Here is a 13,136-nt window from a genome sequence, read left to right as displayed (position 1 = left end):
GAGAAAGGGACAGGGAGAGAGAGAGAGAAACATCAATGAAGAGAGAGAATCATTGATAGAGTGCCTCCTGCAGGCCTCCTATTGAGGATCGAGCCCACAACCCAGGCATGTGCCCTTGTCTGGAATCAAACCTGGGACCCTTCAGTCCACAGGCTAAAGCTCTATCTACTGAGCCAAACCGGCTAGAGTGTATCCCCAGCTTTTAAAGCAAGCATGTCAAACTCAAAGGCTAACACGGGCCAAGTTTACGTGGGCTGCAAAAAAACAAAAGCTTCAATTTTCATAGGAACGTAGGTGTATTTCAGTGGAGACATGCTGAATACAAAGGACTGAAATAAATGAGTAATCGTTAACATAAAATAATAGAACATTTTAATAAAAGTTAACATTTTTTCTTGAACATTACCTTACCAGACACTGAATAACTGCACAAAATTAATAAGCGCCATGCAAATAAACCTATTTTTCTTGTTCTCTGAAAGCCAAATATTTCCTGTTGCGCACACCAAACAAGTCAGTCCAAGACTAATGACGTGGCAATCGGCTGCTAAAATATTTGCTGCTAGTATTAGTGGAGAGAAATGGTGCGCCTGCGCATAAGGCGCGTAAGGGAAATGAATGCAACATGATTATAGTAATCAGTCATTAGCAAATGTTGTAGTTTGTTATTAATAATTATGTATAACCGGGTATTGTAAAACTTAAGTTACAAAATTTTTATTAAAACGTTTCTTTACATGCCATTATATTGGCTGGCCCGCATAAATGTTCATATTGGGCCGCATGTGGCCTGTGGGCAGCGAGTTTGACGTGCTTGTTTTAAAGGGTAAAGGTTGGCTGGGGATGGAGTGCTAAAACATTTATCTTTATCTTCTTGATAGATGAATTAAGGAATTGTCCATTTATAAACTAGGCAAAATACTGCTCTTTATTCCTAGGTCAGCATGGTAATCAGTATTTTTGTCTACATCCAGAATAAACCTGTGGAAATAAAAAAAAAATTTATGTTATCTCCACTGTTACAAATTTCCACAAAGGCTTTCTAGGTGAACAGAAGATGTCAATTACTACAGCTACACCTTTTGTAGCTCTGAAAGGCACCTCTAGATGATGAACTTGTTTCTGTTTCTGTGCCAAAGTTTTGTCTAGAAATGATGCACTAGTATAATCTGGAGGATGGGGACATTTCTCTTGGTCTATGGACTTCTAATATGTTATGAACTATACATCATGACCACAGGTAGCAATTTTACACTTCAGGTGTGCACTTTCTATTGAAATTATAAAACTTAGGAGCCAAGGAGCTTGTATCTCTGGAAAATAAAAAAATCACACTGTTATGCCTGTGCACAGTGAAAGTTCAATATAATGGACTCACAGATGTCTCTATTATTTTTTATATCTATATCTATATCTATATCTATATCTATCTCTATATCTATCTATCTATCTATCTATCTATCTATCTATCTTTCTATCTATCTATATATGAAAAATATATATGCCCCCTCCTTGGGATCAAGACCGCAACCCAGGCATGTGCCCTGATTTGAAATCAAACTAGTGACCTCTGGGTGCATGAGTCAACACTCAAGCACTGAGCCACACTGGCCTGGCTATAGGATTATTTTCAAATGTTTTGGATAAAAATAAAAAGTGGTTTGACCATTGTAGCTCTACCATTGTCTTCCCTTAAGTTTGTTGACATTCTTGATTTTTAGTAGGGCTATAGCTGTAACTAGATATTTTTTGTGCCTATATTTGACATTTGGGGCATGATGTTCTTGAAATTATAATATCTAGCAATGATGAACATTTTAGATATCATGCCTTGGTGACAGTACTGTTTTCAAACTAATTATTTCTTTATTCCATTAAGATATTTGTTGAACCAGAAAAAGTAATAATTTATGATTTTATGGTTATTCTTATGTCCTCAAAACAATCAAGTAGATGGTTGTTTTTTAATCTTTTATTTTCTCCAAGCACTGTTATGAAATAAATAAGGTAATTAAACCATGTAGGTTGAGAAAAACCTGTCAGAATAGGAAAAATCTATTTAATTCTGGCATTAATAAATCAATAATCTTTAGTTGGATATATATATACCTATACATATATATTTATATATATATGTTGGAGCAAAAGTAGGTTATTCATATAGAAAATAATACAGCAATTAATAAATAATAGTACAAGAATAAACTATTTCACATACAACTATATATTAGCAAAATCAAAGGTAATATATTTGTATTTGTGTACTTTTATATAATATTGTAATCCTATATAATAAAGAGCTAATATGCTAATTAGACCAGACAGCTGAATGACCTTCCAGAATGACCAGGGGGCAGGGAAGCGGGGCTCCGAGGGCCAAGGCAGCCAGGGCTGCGAAGGCCTACCCTTGCACGAATTTTATGCATCGGGCCTCTAGTATATAATGATTTAAAGAAAAAATGTACTTAAGTACCAATTCCAAATGTTACTTTAAAAATAATACTTGTTTTATTGGGCAGCTCTTCAGCATGCAGGAAGAAATCCATCCCAAAAGACTATTGATAAGTATTGGACTCCTCAAACTGACAAACTGAATTTTGATGATTTTTGTATAATTTTAAGAAAGGAAAAACCCACTTCAAAAGCAGAACTGCTAAAATCATTTAAACAATTAGATGTAAATGATGATGGCTCTATTTTACACACTGACCTTTATAAACTTCTAACAAAGGTAAGATCTGTGAAACAGTTTTGTAATATGAGTATTTTGCAAAAACTTGGAATCTGCTTTTGGCAACCAAAGTCCACATTAAAAATAACAATTTCATTGGCAGGTGAAATGAATCATGTATGTGTTGTTTATAAAGTACCTAAGGATCTTTCTGGATGAAAGGTGCTTTGTAAATACAAGATAACGTGTAAAATTGAGCCCACTTTGCAATCCCCTTGTGTTTCCATGCAATTCTTTTCTTGCTCAGAACTCTGTAAATCAGTGATTCATATGTGATAAATAAAAGAGAAACAAAGTATTAATGGGATTCAGAGTTGATTCTCTTTCTTGGTACTATGTAAGAAAGTATCATCATTGTAATTTTAATAGTTATTACTGGATCTATGTTACACATTGTTCAAATTTAGTATATTGAAATTCAGCACACATTTACAAAATTTTATAAAATTGTGAAATTTTATTTTATATGTTTTATTCTTACTTGACATAGTACTCATTCTGAGATTTATAAGGAAACCATGTAGTCAAACTTATAGAAAAGATTAAAATGAATTTCCACTCTCCCCATGCATAGCAAAGTAATAGTCATGCTGTTTTGAAATAAATATTGTTTTTTCAGAAAGGTGAGAAGATGACTCAAGAAGAAGTAAATGCTGTAATAAATTTGGCCGATGTAAATGCTGATGGCAAATTTGACTACATCAAGGTACATAAGTTCACATTGATGTAAATTTGCTTACTATGTAGAAGTGTTTTTAAAAGAGCACATTTTTAAAATGTTGGCAATAACATACTTGTATATTGTGTACTGATTATACTTGAAATTTAACCTCTCCATTCCCACAATTGTGATCTGATGACTACATTAAAATAATATAACCAAGTTAAAATGCATGCACACTCACACAATGTACCCATGCAAAAACAGAGACTCCTCAGGTATATGCTTTTCTGGGGTGGAAGAATCATAAAATTACTTAGAACAAATGCAAGTCTACATGTGTTGTAAAAAAATAATAATAAACCACCTCTCTTTGTGTAACATTTTATTTTCACCCAGAGTATGCCTTCCTCAATGAATCATGGTTGCATTTCACTAGGTCACTTGAGGGTGGTCAGTCTGACTCAAGAAAATAAAACGAGTACCCTCGTTCAATAGGAAACATATTCCATCTATCAGTCTATTCCTTGCCTACTAATGTGCATTTGCTTTCTCCTCCCAAATGTATGATTGACTGTTTTAGCAACTGGACTACTTTCTTATTTCCTGTAGTTTTGTAAATTATATATGATAACCAATGAGCAGTGCCTCAAGACTACTCTAGAAAAACTGGAGGTTGACAGCAAACTGAGACGTCAACAGTTTGGAAGCCACATTGAAGGGTTCCCTGAAAGGGACCTATCACCAGTACCAAAACCATCGCCTAGAATCATAAGAAAAACTGATCAGGAAACATTCTCAAATAAAGGTATTTACTTTTTTTAAAACTTAATTGTTGACACTGTTACAGATGTCCCCATTTCCCCTCCTCTTTAGCTGCTCCCTGGCCCCCCTTCTCTCTGGCCATCACCTCACTGTTGTCTGTGTCTATGGGTTATGGATATAGTACGTTCTTTGGCTAATCTCTTCACCTTCTTTCATCCAGTTCCCTCCCTGACAGCTGTCAATCTGTTCCATGTATCCATGCCTCTGGTTCTATTTTGTTGGCCAGTTTATTTTGTTCATTGCATTCCACATATAAGTGAGATCATATGGTATTTGTCTTTCTCTAACTGGCTTATTTCACTTAGCATAATACTATCCAGGTCCCTCATGCTGTTGCAAAAGGTAAGAGTTCCTTCTTTTAAGGCTGTGTGGTATTCCATTGTGTAAATGTACCACAGCTTTCTTATCCACTCATCTACTGATGGGCACTTGGGCTGATTTCAGATCTTGGCTATTGTAAATAATGCTGCTACGAACTAAGAATTTTTTCATCAAGAATGTAGGGTTATATTCAGATAAATTTTTCCTTCATCTTCACTTATTAGTGATAAAACAAATGAGAATCCAACTTTTGTCAGCTATCATTTTTATACTCTCTTAGCTGTAAAAATCTATTGAAGTAAAATTTTATAATGGAACTTGATTTGACTGTGCTCATTATATTTTATTAAAACTAAAATTCAAGCTAAAAGATGACATATTGAAATAAAGAATCTTGTTAGTAGCCCATAAATTAGGGACCTTTACAGTTTGATAAATATAAAACTTCTGACTTTATTTCAATAGGAAGAACAAAGAATACAAAATTAATACATAGACTGCTTATGCTACTTTGTATTTAACAACAAACTTTCTATTGACAGCTTTTAATATTGGGAGACCAAATAACTATTACTTGTTGCAGGTGATTCCAGGAGTTCTTTACTGGCAACAAGCAGAAAGTTCAAAATATCTGTTTCTTTCACAATTACCATGGAGGCTAATAGTAACCGAAACTCAAAGTTAACTGAGCCAAACTCAATAAAGGTATAGTATTTTAAATTAATAGGTAAGAGTTTTTCTAAAAAAATTGACATAAAGTTTATTAATAACTATTTGGTGTCTACAGGGAACCAGTAAAATTTGTGACATAAATTTTTGAGACTTTTCTGAGGATTGCAGCATTTCTACCTGTAAACCAGCTCTAATATTTTAAAGTGAAAATTATGAATAAGAATATTATTAAAAGGTCTTCGGTTTAAAGATGTTCACTCTTTAATTTTTGAATTTGATGAACAGATTATCTAATTACTTTACCAAGCAATTTTTTTGTTTTAACAAATACTTTTCATAGGTGTTTCTTATACATAAATCATTCATTTAATATCAATTCCTATGAGAGAAAGACAACAAAGTCACTTTGCTAAGTCAATATTTGTAGAGTGTTAATATTGATCTTCTTCCTTTGTTTTCCCTTTCTAGATTCAACCTTTACCAGTTTTCTTTCAACAGAAAATAATAGCTACAAAAATATAAAACATTAACTGGAAACTGCTAGGATACATTAAAAATGTGTACCTAGAGACCTCTGTAAAAGGGGGAAAAATGGTTATGACCACATACTATAACTGCTGTTAGAAAACTGAACTGATTGTTCTCAAGAGCTACATTTTTGTTTCAAATAACAACTCTGTATTTGTAATTGAACTCTGAAGTCCCTTATATCTTTAAATTGCTAGACAGTGACATTTGTTCTATATTAAAATTTTAAAACATTATCTCCAAGGAATTTTGTTCAGACTGTTTAGGAAGCTATACACCCTAAGCAATTTGGTGTGTATGTCCAACATGTTCACATACAATATTTTGTGTACCAGCAATATTATTTTCCACTAATAGAAGCTTTTTGTATTTTGAAACTAAATTAGATGTTAATAAAATTAATTTATTTAAATAATTGTGGTTTACCTGATTCAAGGTATAAATAAATATAAGTTTAGCTAGTGTGAAGAGAAAGATAAATAAATATTAATGTGGATTATATTAAAGCCATAGTAAAACTTTTTCTCTATATCATGCGCTTATTAATTGGGCCCATATCAAACAATTCCTTTAATTTAATTTTATTCAACAATTACTTACTAGAAAGGTAGTGTATGCCAGCTATTTTGTTTAGTTACAAAATATGGGTCTTGAATTTAAAAAAATGAAATTTTTCATTAGATTATTAATATACCAATGTAATATAGCATAGTATTTCCTTTATTCATTAATTTATTTAACAAATATTTATTGAGTGACCACTCTGTGCCAAGCACTATTGTAAGTGCTGCTTGAATCTTAGCTTTCTCAATTAATAACTGTGTGACCTTTGGCAAATTAGTCAGCAATCTTTCTGAGTCTCAGTTTCCTAATCTATAAATTGGGGATAATTATACATAGTGTCCTTTTTGAAATATTAAATCATCTAACATATATAAAGCATTTAGCACAGTGCCAGGGACATAGTGTTCACTTTAATAAATAATAGTATTGCCAAAACCGGTTTGGCTCAGTGGATAGAGCGTCGGCCTGCGGACTGAGGGGTCCCAGGTTCGATTCCGGTCAAGGGCATGTACCTGGGTTGCAGGCACATCCCCAGTGGGGTATGTGCAGGAGGCAGCTGATCGATGTTTCTCTCTCATCGATGTTTCTAACTCTCTATCTCTCTCCCTTCCTCTCTGTAAAAAATCAATAAAATATATTTAAAAAAAATAGTATTGTTAATATTATTACAGAACTAAGAAACATTTGTAGGTCTTTATAAAGGAGTAACATAATAAAAGTATAATTTAAGAAAAGTTATTCTATTGTATACTGTGTACAGAGACCTCACCTTAGGAAGACTATCTGAGAAGCTGATAAGAGTTATTCAGATATAAAGTAATGATAGTTAGGAGACTTGACTTGGGATGGTGAACATACAATACAATACAATATACAGTTGCTGTTTTATAGAATTTACACCTGAGACCTATATCATTTTATTAACCAATGTCACCCCAATAAGTTCAATTAGAAAAGAAGTGAAAGAGAAGAAAAGTAAAACAAAGTAATGGTAGTTAGAACTATCATGATAGTTAGGGAAGTACCTGAACATACTAAGGGAGGGACAGAGCTAATAGACAATGCCAAAATTAGTATGTAAGCCACAGTGACTGTATAACAGAAGACTACTTAAGTTTTGCATCTAAGACATTAAGAGCAAGGAATGGTGCTGATGATAATTGGGAATTAGGTAAAAGATACTAGGAGGATTTAATGAATAAAAGAAGATAGCATATTGTCAACGTTTAAACCAATGTTGTTTACTCTCTCATATTTCTTAGATGAGCTAAAAAAATTTTTTTAAAAATCCATGATTCTTTTGTTATTCAGCAGAATTCAGTTCTTTGTTTGCATTTTACTTCGAAGCTACTTCATAAATCTTGTAAATCGTATATATTTCTTGAGTTTCATAACAACTCTGAGAAGTACTTGGTTATGAGTATAATGTATAATTTGTTTTAATTGAGATTGATAGAATAAGTTGCTAAAATAATTGTTAAATCATTTGCTGGGGTCCAACCCCAGCAGGTCTAGGGGTCCCCAAAGGTGTGGACGGAGTCGGCGAAGAAGGAATGACACGGAGACAGCGTTCAGTTGATCAGCAGCCTAGCCAGGTTCCTCTAGCCAGGATCTCCAGCCAAGTTCTGGTCTGGATCTCCAGCGAAGTTCTGGTTAGGATCTCCAGCCAGGTTCTGTGTCCATGTTCTCTTGCTAGGTTCTCCAGCCAGGTTCTGTAGCCATGTTCCCTCACTAGGTTCTCCAGCCAGGTTCTGTCTAGGATCTTTTGCCATGTTCTCTGGCTAGGTTCTGTCTCTAGTTTCTGAGGCCAGTTTCTGTCCAGGATCTTTTGCCATGTTCTCTCAGCGAAGTTCTTCTGTCTCTAGGTTCTGTGTAGGTTCTGTCTTCTAAGTTCTGTGTGTAGGTTCTGTTTTCTTGGTTCTGTCTTCTAAGTTCTGTGTTGTTGTCTCTGTATTTATACCAGTTGATTCCAATCCTATCAATCTCTATTCCAAAGGTTAGGGTGTTTCTTATCTCCATTCCAGGGAGTAAAGATTATGTAGCTTAAGCATGATTGTTCGTAGTTAAAGTGATTAATTACCCGCCTGGCACTTAGTTAAGAGGTTTTATTCCCTCCCTAACTTCAGGGGAAAATCCCTACCTGGGAAACAACCTTTCTCAGAGACCTTGGTTAAAACACATAGTGCCAAGAAGGTGAGCAAACATATTAAGAACAGTATGCCATATATGCCAGGTCCCTTGAAACAGCAAGCATGGACCGGCTCCCGGCACATATTTATTCAAATACTTTAAATCTATTTTAAACAAGTTTGGGTACCTCGATTTCAAGTGGAGTGGAGAAGTATGGAGTTGGGAGAAGAAGGGTCTTTTCAGAAATTAGAAAATTGTTGTAATGGGGTACATATAAACCAGATTTTAAACCATTAATCCATACAATTGATAAGGGACCTGAGTTATAGGAAGAAAATAAGACCCTTATAGGAACTATGTATGTGTTAGTTTCTATAGGCCAAACATAGGTACTGTATCATTATTATTTTTTTAATCCTCTGGTGTATCCATTTGCTTAGGATTTACAATGTGCAAGGAGTGTCAGGAATATTTCTTTGAGAGAGGAATAGCTTCAATTGCCAGTCATGACTAGAATTAGAGAAAACCCAAAATGATGAGTGGTAAGCTCTACAGATGCAAAACTTCCTATATCCAGACTCCTAATTAAGACTATACCTACATATATATTTTACATATATGTATGGATGTACGTATGCATATGTGTGTTGTATAAAATATCTATACTAATAAAAGGGTAATATGCTAATTAGACCAGGTCAACTGGCCATCTTCCGGACGTCCAACTTCCTTCCGGACAAAGCCATGGTGGTGGGGGCTGAGGCAGAGGCAGTTAGGGGCGATCAGGCCGGCAGGGGATGGCAGTTGGGCACGAAATCAGGCCAGCAGGGGAGGGCCATTAGGGGTGAGATCAGGCCGGCAGGGGAGGGCAGTTGGGGGCGAGATCAGGCTGGCAAGGGAGAGCAGTTGGGGGCGAGATCAGGCCAGCAGGGGAGGGCAGTTCGGGGCGATCAGGCAGGCAGGCAGGTGAGCGGTTAGGAGCCAGTGGTCCCAGATTGCGAGAGGGATGTCCAACTGGAGAGGGTGCAGGCTGGGTTGAGGGGACCCCCCCCCCCCCGCACGAATTTTGTGCACCAGGCCACTAGTGTTATATATTTATCTATCTATATAAAACAATGTAAATACAAACATTTTTTTTGTATTTAGAAATGGTTGTCTAATTTAATTTTTGTGAAGGTTCCCAGTAATAATTTTGTTAACGAAAGTTTCTCATATTTTTAAAATGCTTATCAATTCTACTTGTCAGTTAGTGGTAATCCATATCAAGTGTTCTCTTTATAAATCATCTAAAATTATCTTTGTTTTCAAGTATATACAGTTTATAATTCTTTAATAACAAAAAGTTCAGTAACTACCTACTCGTCTTAATGAAAAGAAATAGCTTCCTAATAAGTGACATAGATGTATCTTTATAAAAAACAACAGTAATGATGATAGTGCTGATGGCATAATAATTCTACCTCACCGTAAGTTTTAATAATAATACAGAATTTTATGTCAAAACAAATTATGTTCCTAAGGTGTTCTAAGAAAAATGTAACTTTACTAATATTTATTTCTTGATAGCTAGAATTTTCAATTTTACTATTTTCAATTTGTGCTTTTCAGCATTTTCTTATACATTGTGAATGAAAATAAGTAAAATTTGTATATGACAAATGAATTAACAGTTCTTTTTTCTTTTATGTGAATTTACCTGAAATAGTAGAATGTAGCACCACCTTATGCCCTGTATAAGAATTACAAGCTATTTTTTATGTTGTCAAAAATTACATTATACATGGAATTTCTTATTCTATCATTCTAAATTTTTTAAAAAACTAAACCTTTTCCATTTTCCTCACACTACTCACTTTTAACTTAATCTATAACTCTTTCCAATTGATTTATTTGAATGAGCCAGCATTTTGTCAGTACTTTTTTTCTTTCAATTCATTACATTTTAGTCTAGACCCTAGAGAAAAAGCTTTGTCTCTTTGAAAGTCTGTTTGTTTTAAAGGAAATTTTGATAGAAAAAACTCTGGCAGATCTTAAGAATTTGAATGCTTCCTTTTAAACAGGAAAGCTACAAATTCTCCTAGTAATGCTATTTAGTATTCAAAATAATCTGATTATTACTTGAAGTTTGGGTGATATAAATAATGTGACATTTGTCTTACTTCTATTTTGTAATAGCTGTTGTCCTAAAAATTTCTAGTCTTAGTAACCATGGATTATAGTATACAGGTTGGCTGTCTTTTCAAAGAAACTTATAAATTCCTTTCTGCCTGTACTGTTTCTAGAACTGGAAGTTAGGAAAGACCTCTACTAAAAATGTTTAACTCGCTTCCCAGCTAAATTTTATAAAGGCTATTCCTGTCAGCTCATGCCACTGCCCCCAGAAGTACCATAGGAAAAAATTTTCCATCTTTGAGTTTCTCAGATGCCACAAATTATGTTCACTACTTAGATACCTGGCAAGGTGCATTCTTCTTTAGTTTTATTTAAGCATTTTTTAAAAAATGGGGTGGGAGGTTACTATATCCATGATTGCAATACAAATTTAAGAATTTTTTTTCAGCTATTAAAATCTTATTTTTTAAATAAGAAAAGTAAATAATTTATGTTCACCTTAATGCTTTTATATATGGACAATTCTAATGATAATGCCTTATACTTTATTACAATAATTCATAAACATGAAGTTTCTTTAAATTCTAGCTTTTAACAAAATCATGGCAGATATTCAAGTGTGAAAAAGAACAGAATTTTGAGTATAGCTTGTAGTTTGGGGAGAAGTAAGGAGACTTGGGTTCCAGCTCTGATTTTGCAGTTAATGAGAATTGTAACTCAAGGATATCACTTTATTTTTCAGATTTTCATTAATCAAAAGAGAAGTCGACATTGGATTGCTTTTTAGTCTTCTTTTACTTTTAATATTCTGTAATTCTAAATTAGTACCCCTTACCCTTCCAGATGGGTAATAGTAAAAGCATTGATCCAAACGTCTTAGACTCTAGACCTGATATTTCTACAAACTCCTTATAAAAGTCTGAACCAATAAACCTCTGGTTATCTCAATTGCTCTGTTTATTAAAATGACTAATTTATACCTACCCCATATTGCTTCATAAGGATGTTGTTGCAGTATCATATATAAAGACTTATTTCTGTCATGAGCAATATACTTATGAAGATGAATCCCAGTAACTGAAGTCACATTTTAATTTCTCAGAATTAAAAGTACACATATCTTTTATACCCCAAAGGTACAACAGTGCATGTGATTAACTATTGACCGAAACCTTGAATAATAGTTCAGCAATAATGGTAAAATTCAGTTTAAGAAGAAATCTCCAGGCCCAACCGAGCCTCGCATCTCAGAGCAGCCAGGCTCTGACTCAGCTCGGCCTGGCCCCCAGTCCTCCCTGCCTCCCCAGACCCAGGCCAAGGGGGCAGTGTCCGTTCCTGCTGCTTCTAATAAACTCACCCTGTCGGTCAGCAAGGGATGCCAGTGTGCCCAGCTCTGCGAGGGCAGCCCAATGCCAACCGTGCATTTTAAGAGAGTAAACTGGAAGCTGGAGTCCCTAGTCACTAGTGAGTTCACCTTGGGAGCGAAGGCGGATAACTAGAGACACTGTAGACGAGAGTGTGCCCAGGATGACAGAGGCAGGGACACAGCACCCCCCTACCCCAACCCCTACCCCCAGGCTCCTCGTAGCGCCTTCACCTGCAGTGAGCTAATAGCCAGTCTCTGGGGCTTCCATTGCTATCACATTCATGCCTTATGAAATGTCAAAAGGGAAGAGCTGCTGCTTAAATACAGCAAGGAATTTCTTTTTTCATTCTCTCTCTCTCTCTCTCTCTCTCTCTCTCTCTCTCTCTCTCTCTCTCCATGTAATGCCCTTCTGAAGAATTTTTGCAACCTGAATAAATAATTCTCTGTCAATTAAAAAATAAAGAAGAAATCTCCAAAGAAAATATGAATATGAAAATGTAAAACTTACATAAGTTGAAAAATAACCAAAACTAAAATAAAAGGAAATAGAGAAAATGCATGCATAAAAGCTTACAATGGGAGGTTAAGATCTAAAATAGCCAAAATAAAAAAATAAAATAGCCAAAAGAATTTATTAAAATATGTAAGAAAACTATCAAGTCTGCAATAGAGCTATGAGAACAGGGGATGAATAGGCAGTTCACACAAGGGAGACACAAGTAATAAACACATGGAGAAAAGTTTAGCCTTGCTAGTAATCAGAGAAATTAAAATTAATGCAAAAGTGATTACAACACCATTTTATTATCATTTTGTTGCATTAATATAAATTAATAAAAAATCATTATAATACATGTAAACATACAGAATACTATAATGAATATTTTATGTACTTACACCTTGCTTAAGAAATCATCCCCCACTACCACCCAAATTTTTTTTTAATAATTCTTTATTGTTGAAAGTATTACATATGTCCCCTTTTCTCCCCATTGACCCCCTCTAAACCATCCCTACCTGCTGCCTTCACCACCCCACTGTCTGCGTCCATGGGTTATGCATATCCTATATAATAAAAGGCTAGTATGCAAATCGACTGAACGGTGGAACGACCGGTCGCTATGATGCGCACTGACCACCAGGGAGCAGATGCTTAATGCAGGAGCTGCCCCCTGGTGGTCAGTGCATTCCCATGGGGAGCACCGCTCAGCCAGAAGCCAGGCTCA

General features: G+C 34.9%; 1 protein-coding gene across 1 annotated transcript in view; it reads left to right on the top strand.

The window, feature by feature from the left end:
• The window catches only part of EFCAB7 (EF-hand calcium binding domain 7), a gene marked incomplete at its 5' end in the record, with an annotated part of 60,397 nt that overhangs the window by 1,504 nt on the left and 45,757 nt on the right, over positions 1 to 13,136 (top strand). The window contains 4 exons of the mRNA XM_081087928.1: positions 2,520 to 2,731; positions 3,351 to 3,437; positions 4,005 to 4,200; positions 5,122 to 5,243. Coding sequence (XP_080944054.1) covers positions 2,520 to 2,731; positions 3,351 to 3,437; positions 4,005 to 4,200; positions 5,122 to 5,243 — 617 coding nt within the window. The remainder of the gene's footprint in view (positions 1 to 2,519; positions 2,732 to 3,350; positions 3,438 to 4,004; positions 4,201 to 5,121; positions 5,244 to 13,136) is intronic.

This window comes from Myotis nattereri (assembly GCF_964212035.1).
Source record: "Myotis nattereri genome assembly, chromosome: 3".
NCBI classification, from domain to species: domain Eukaryota; kingdom Metazoa; phylum Chordata; class Mammalia; order Chiroptera; family Vespertilionidae; genus Myotis; species Myotis nattereri.
The sequence above is the reverse complement of the archived record's forward strand: the minus strand, read 5'-3'. Positions and strand labels throughout refer to the sequence as shown.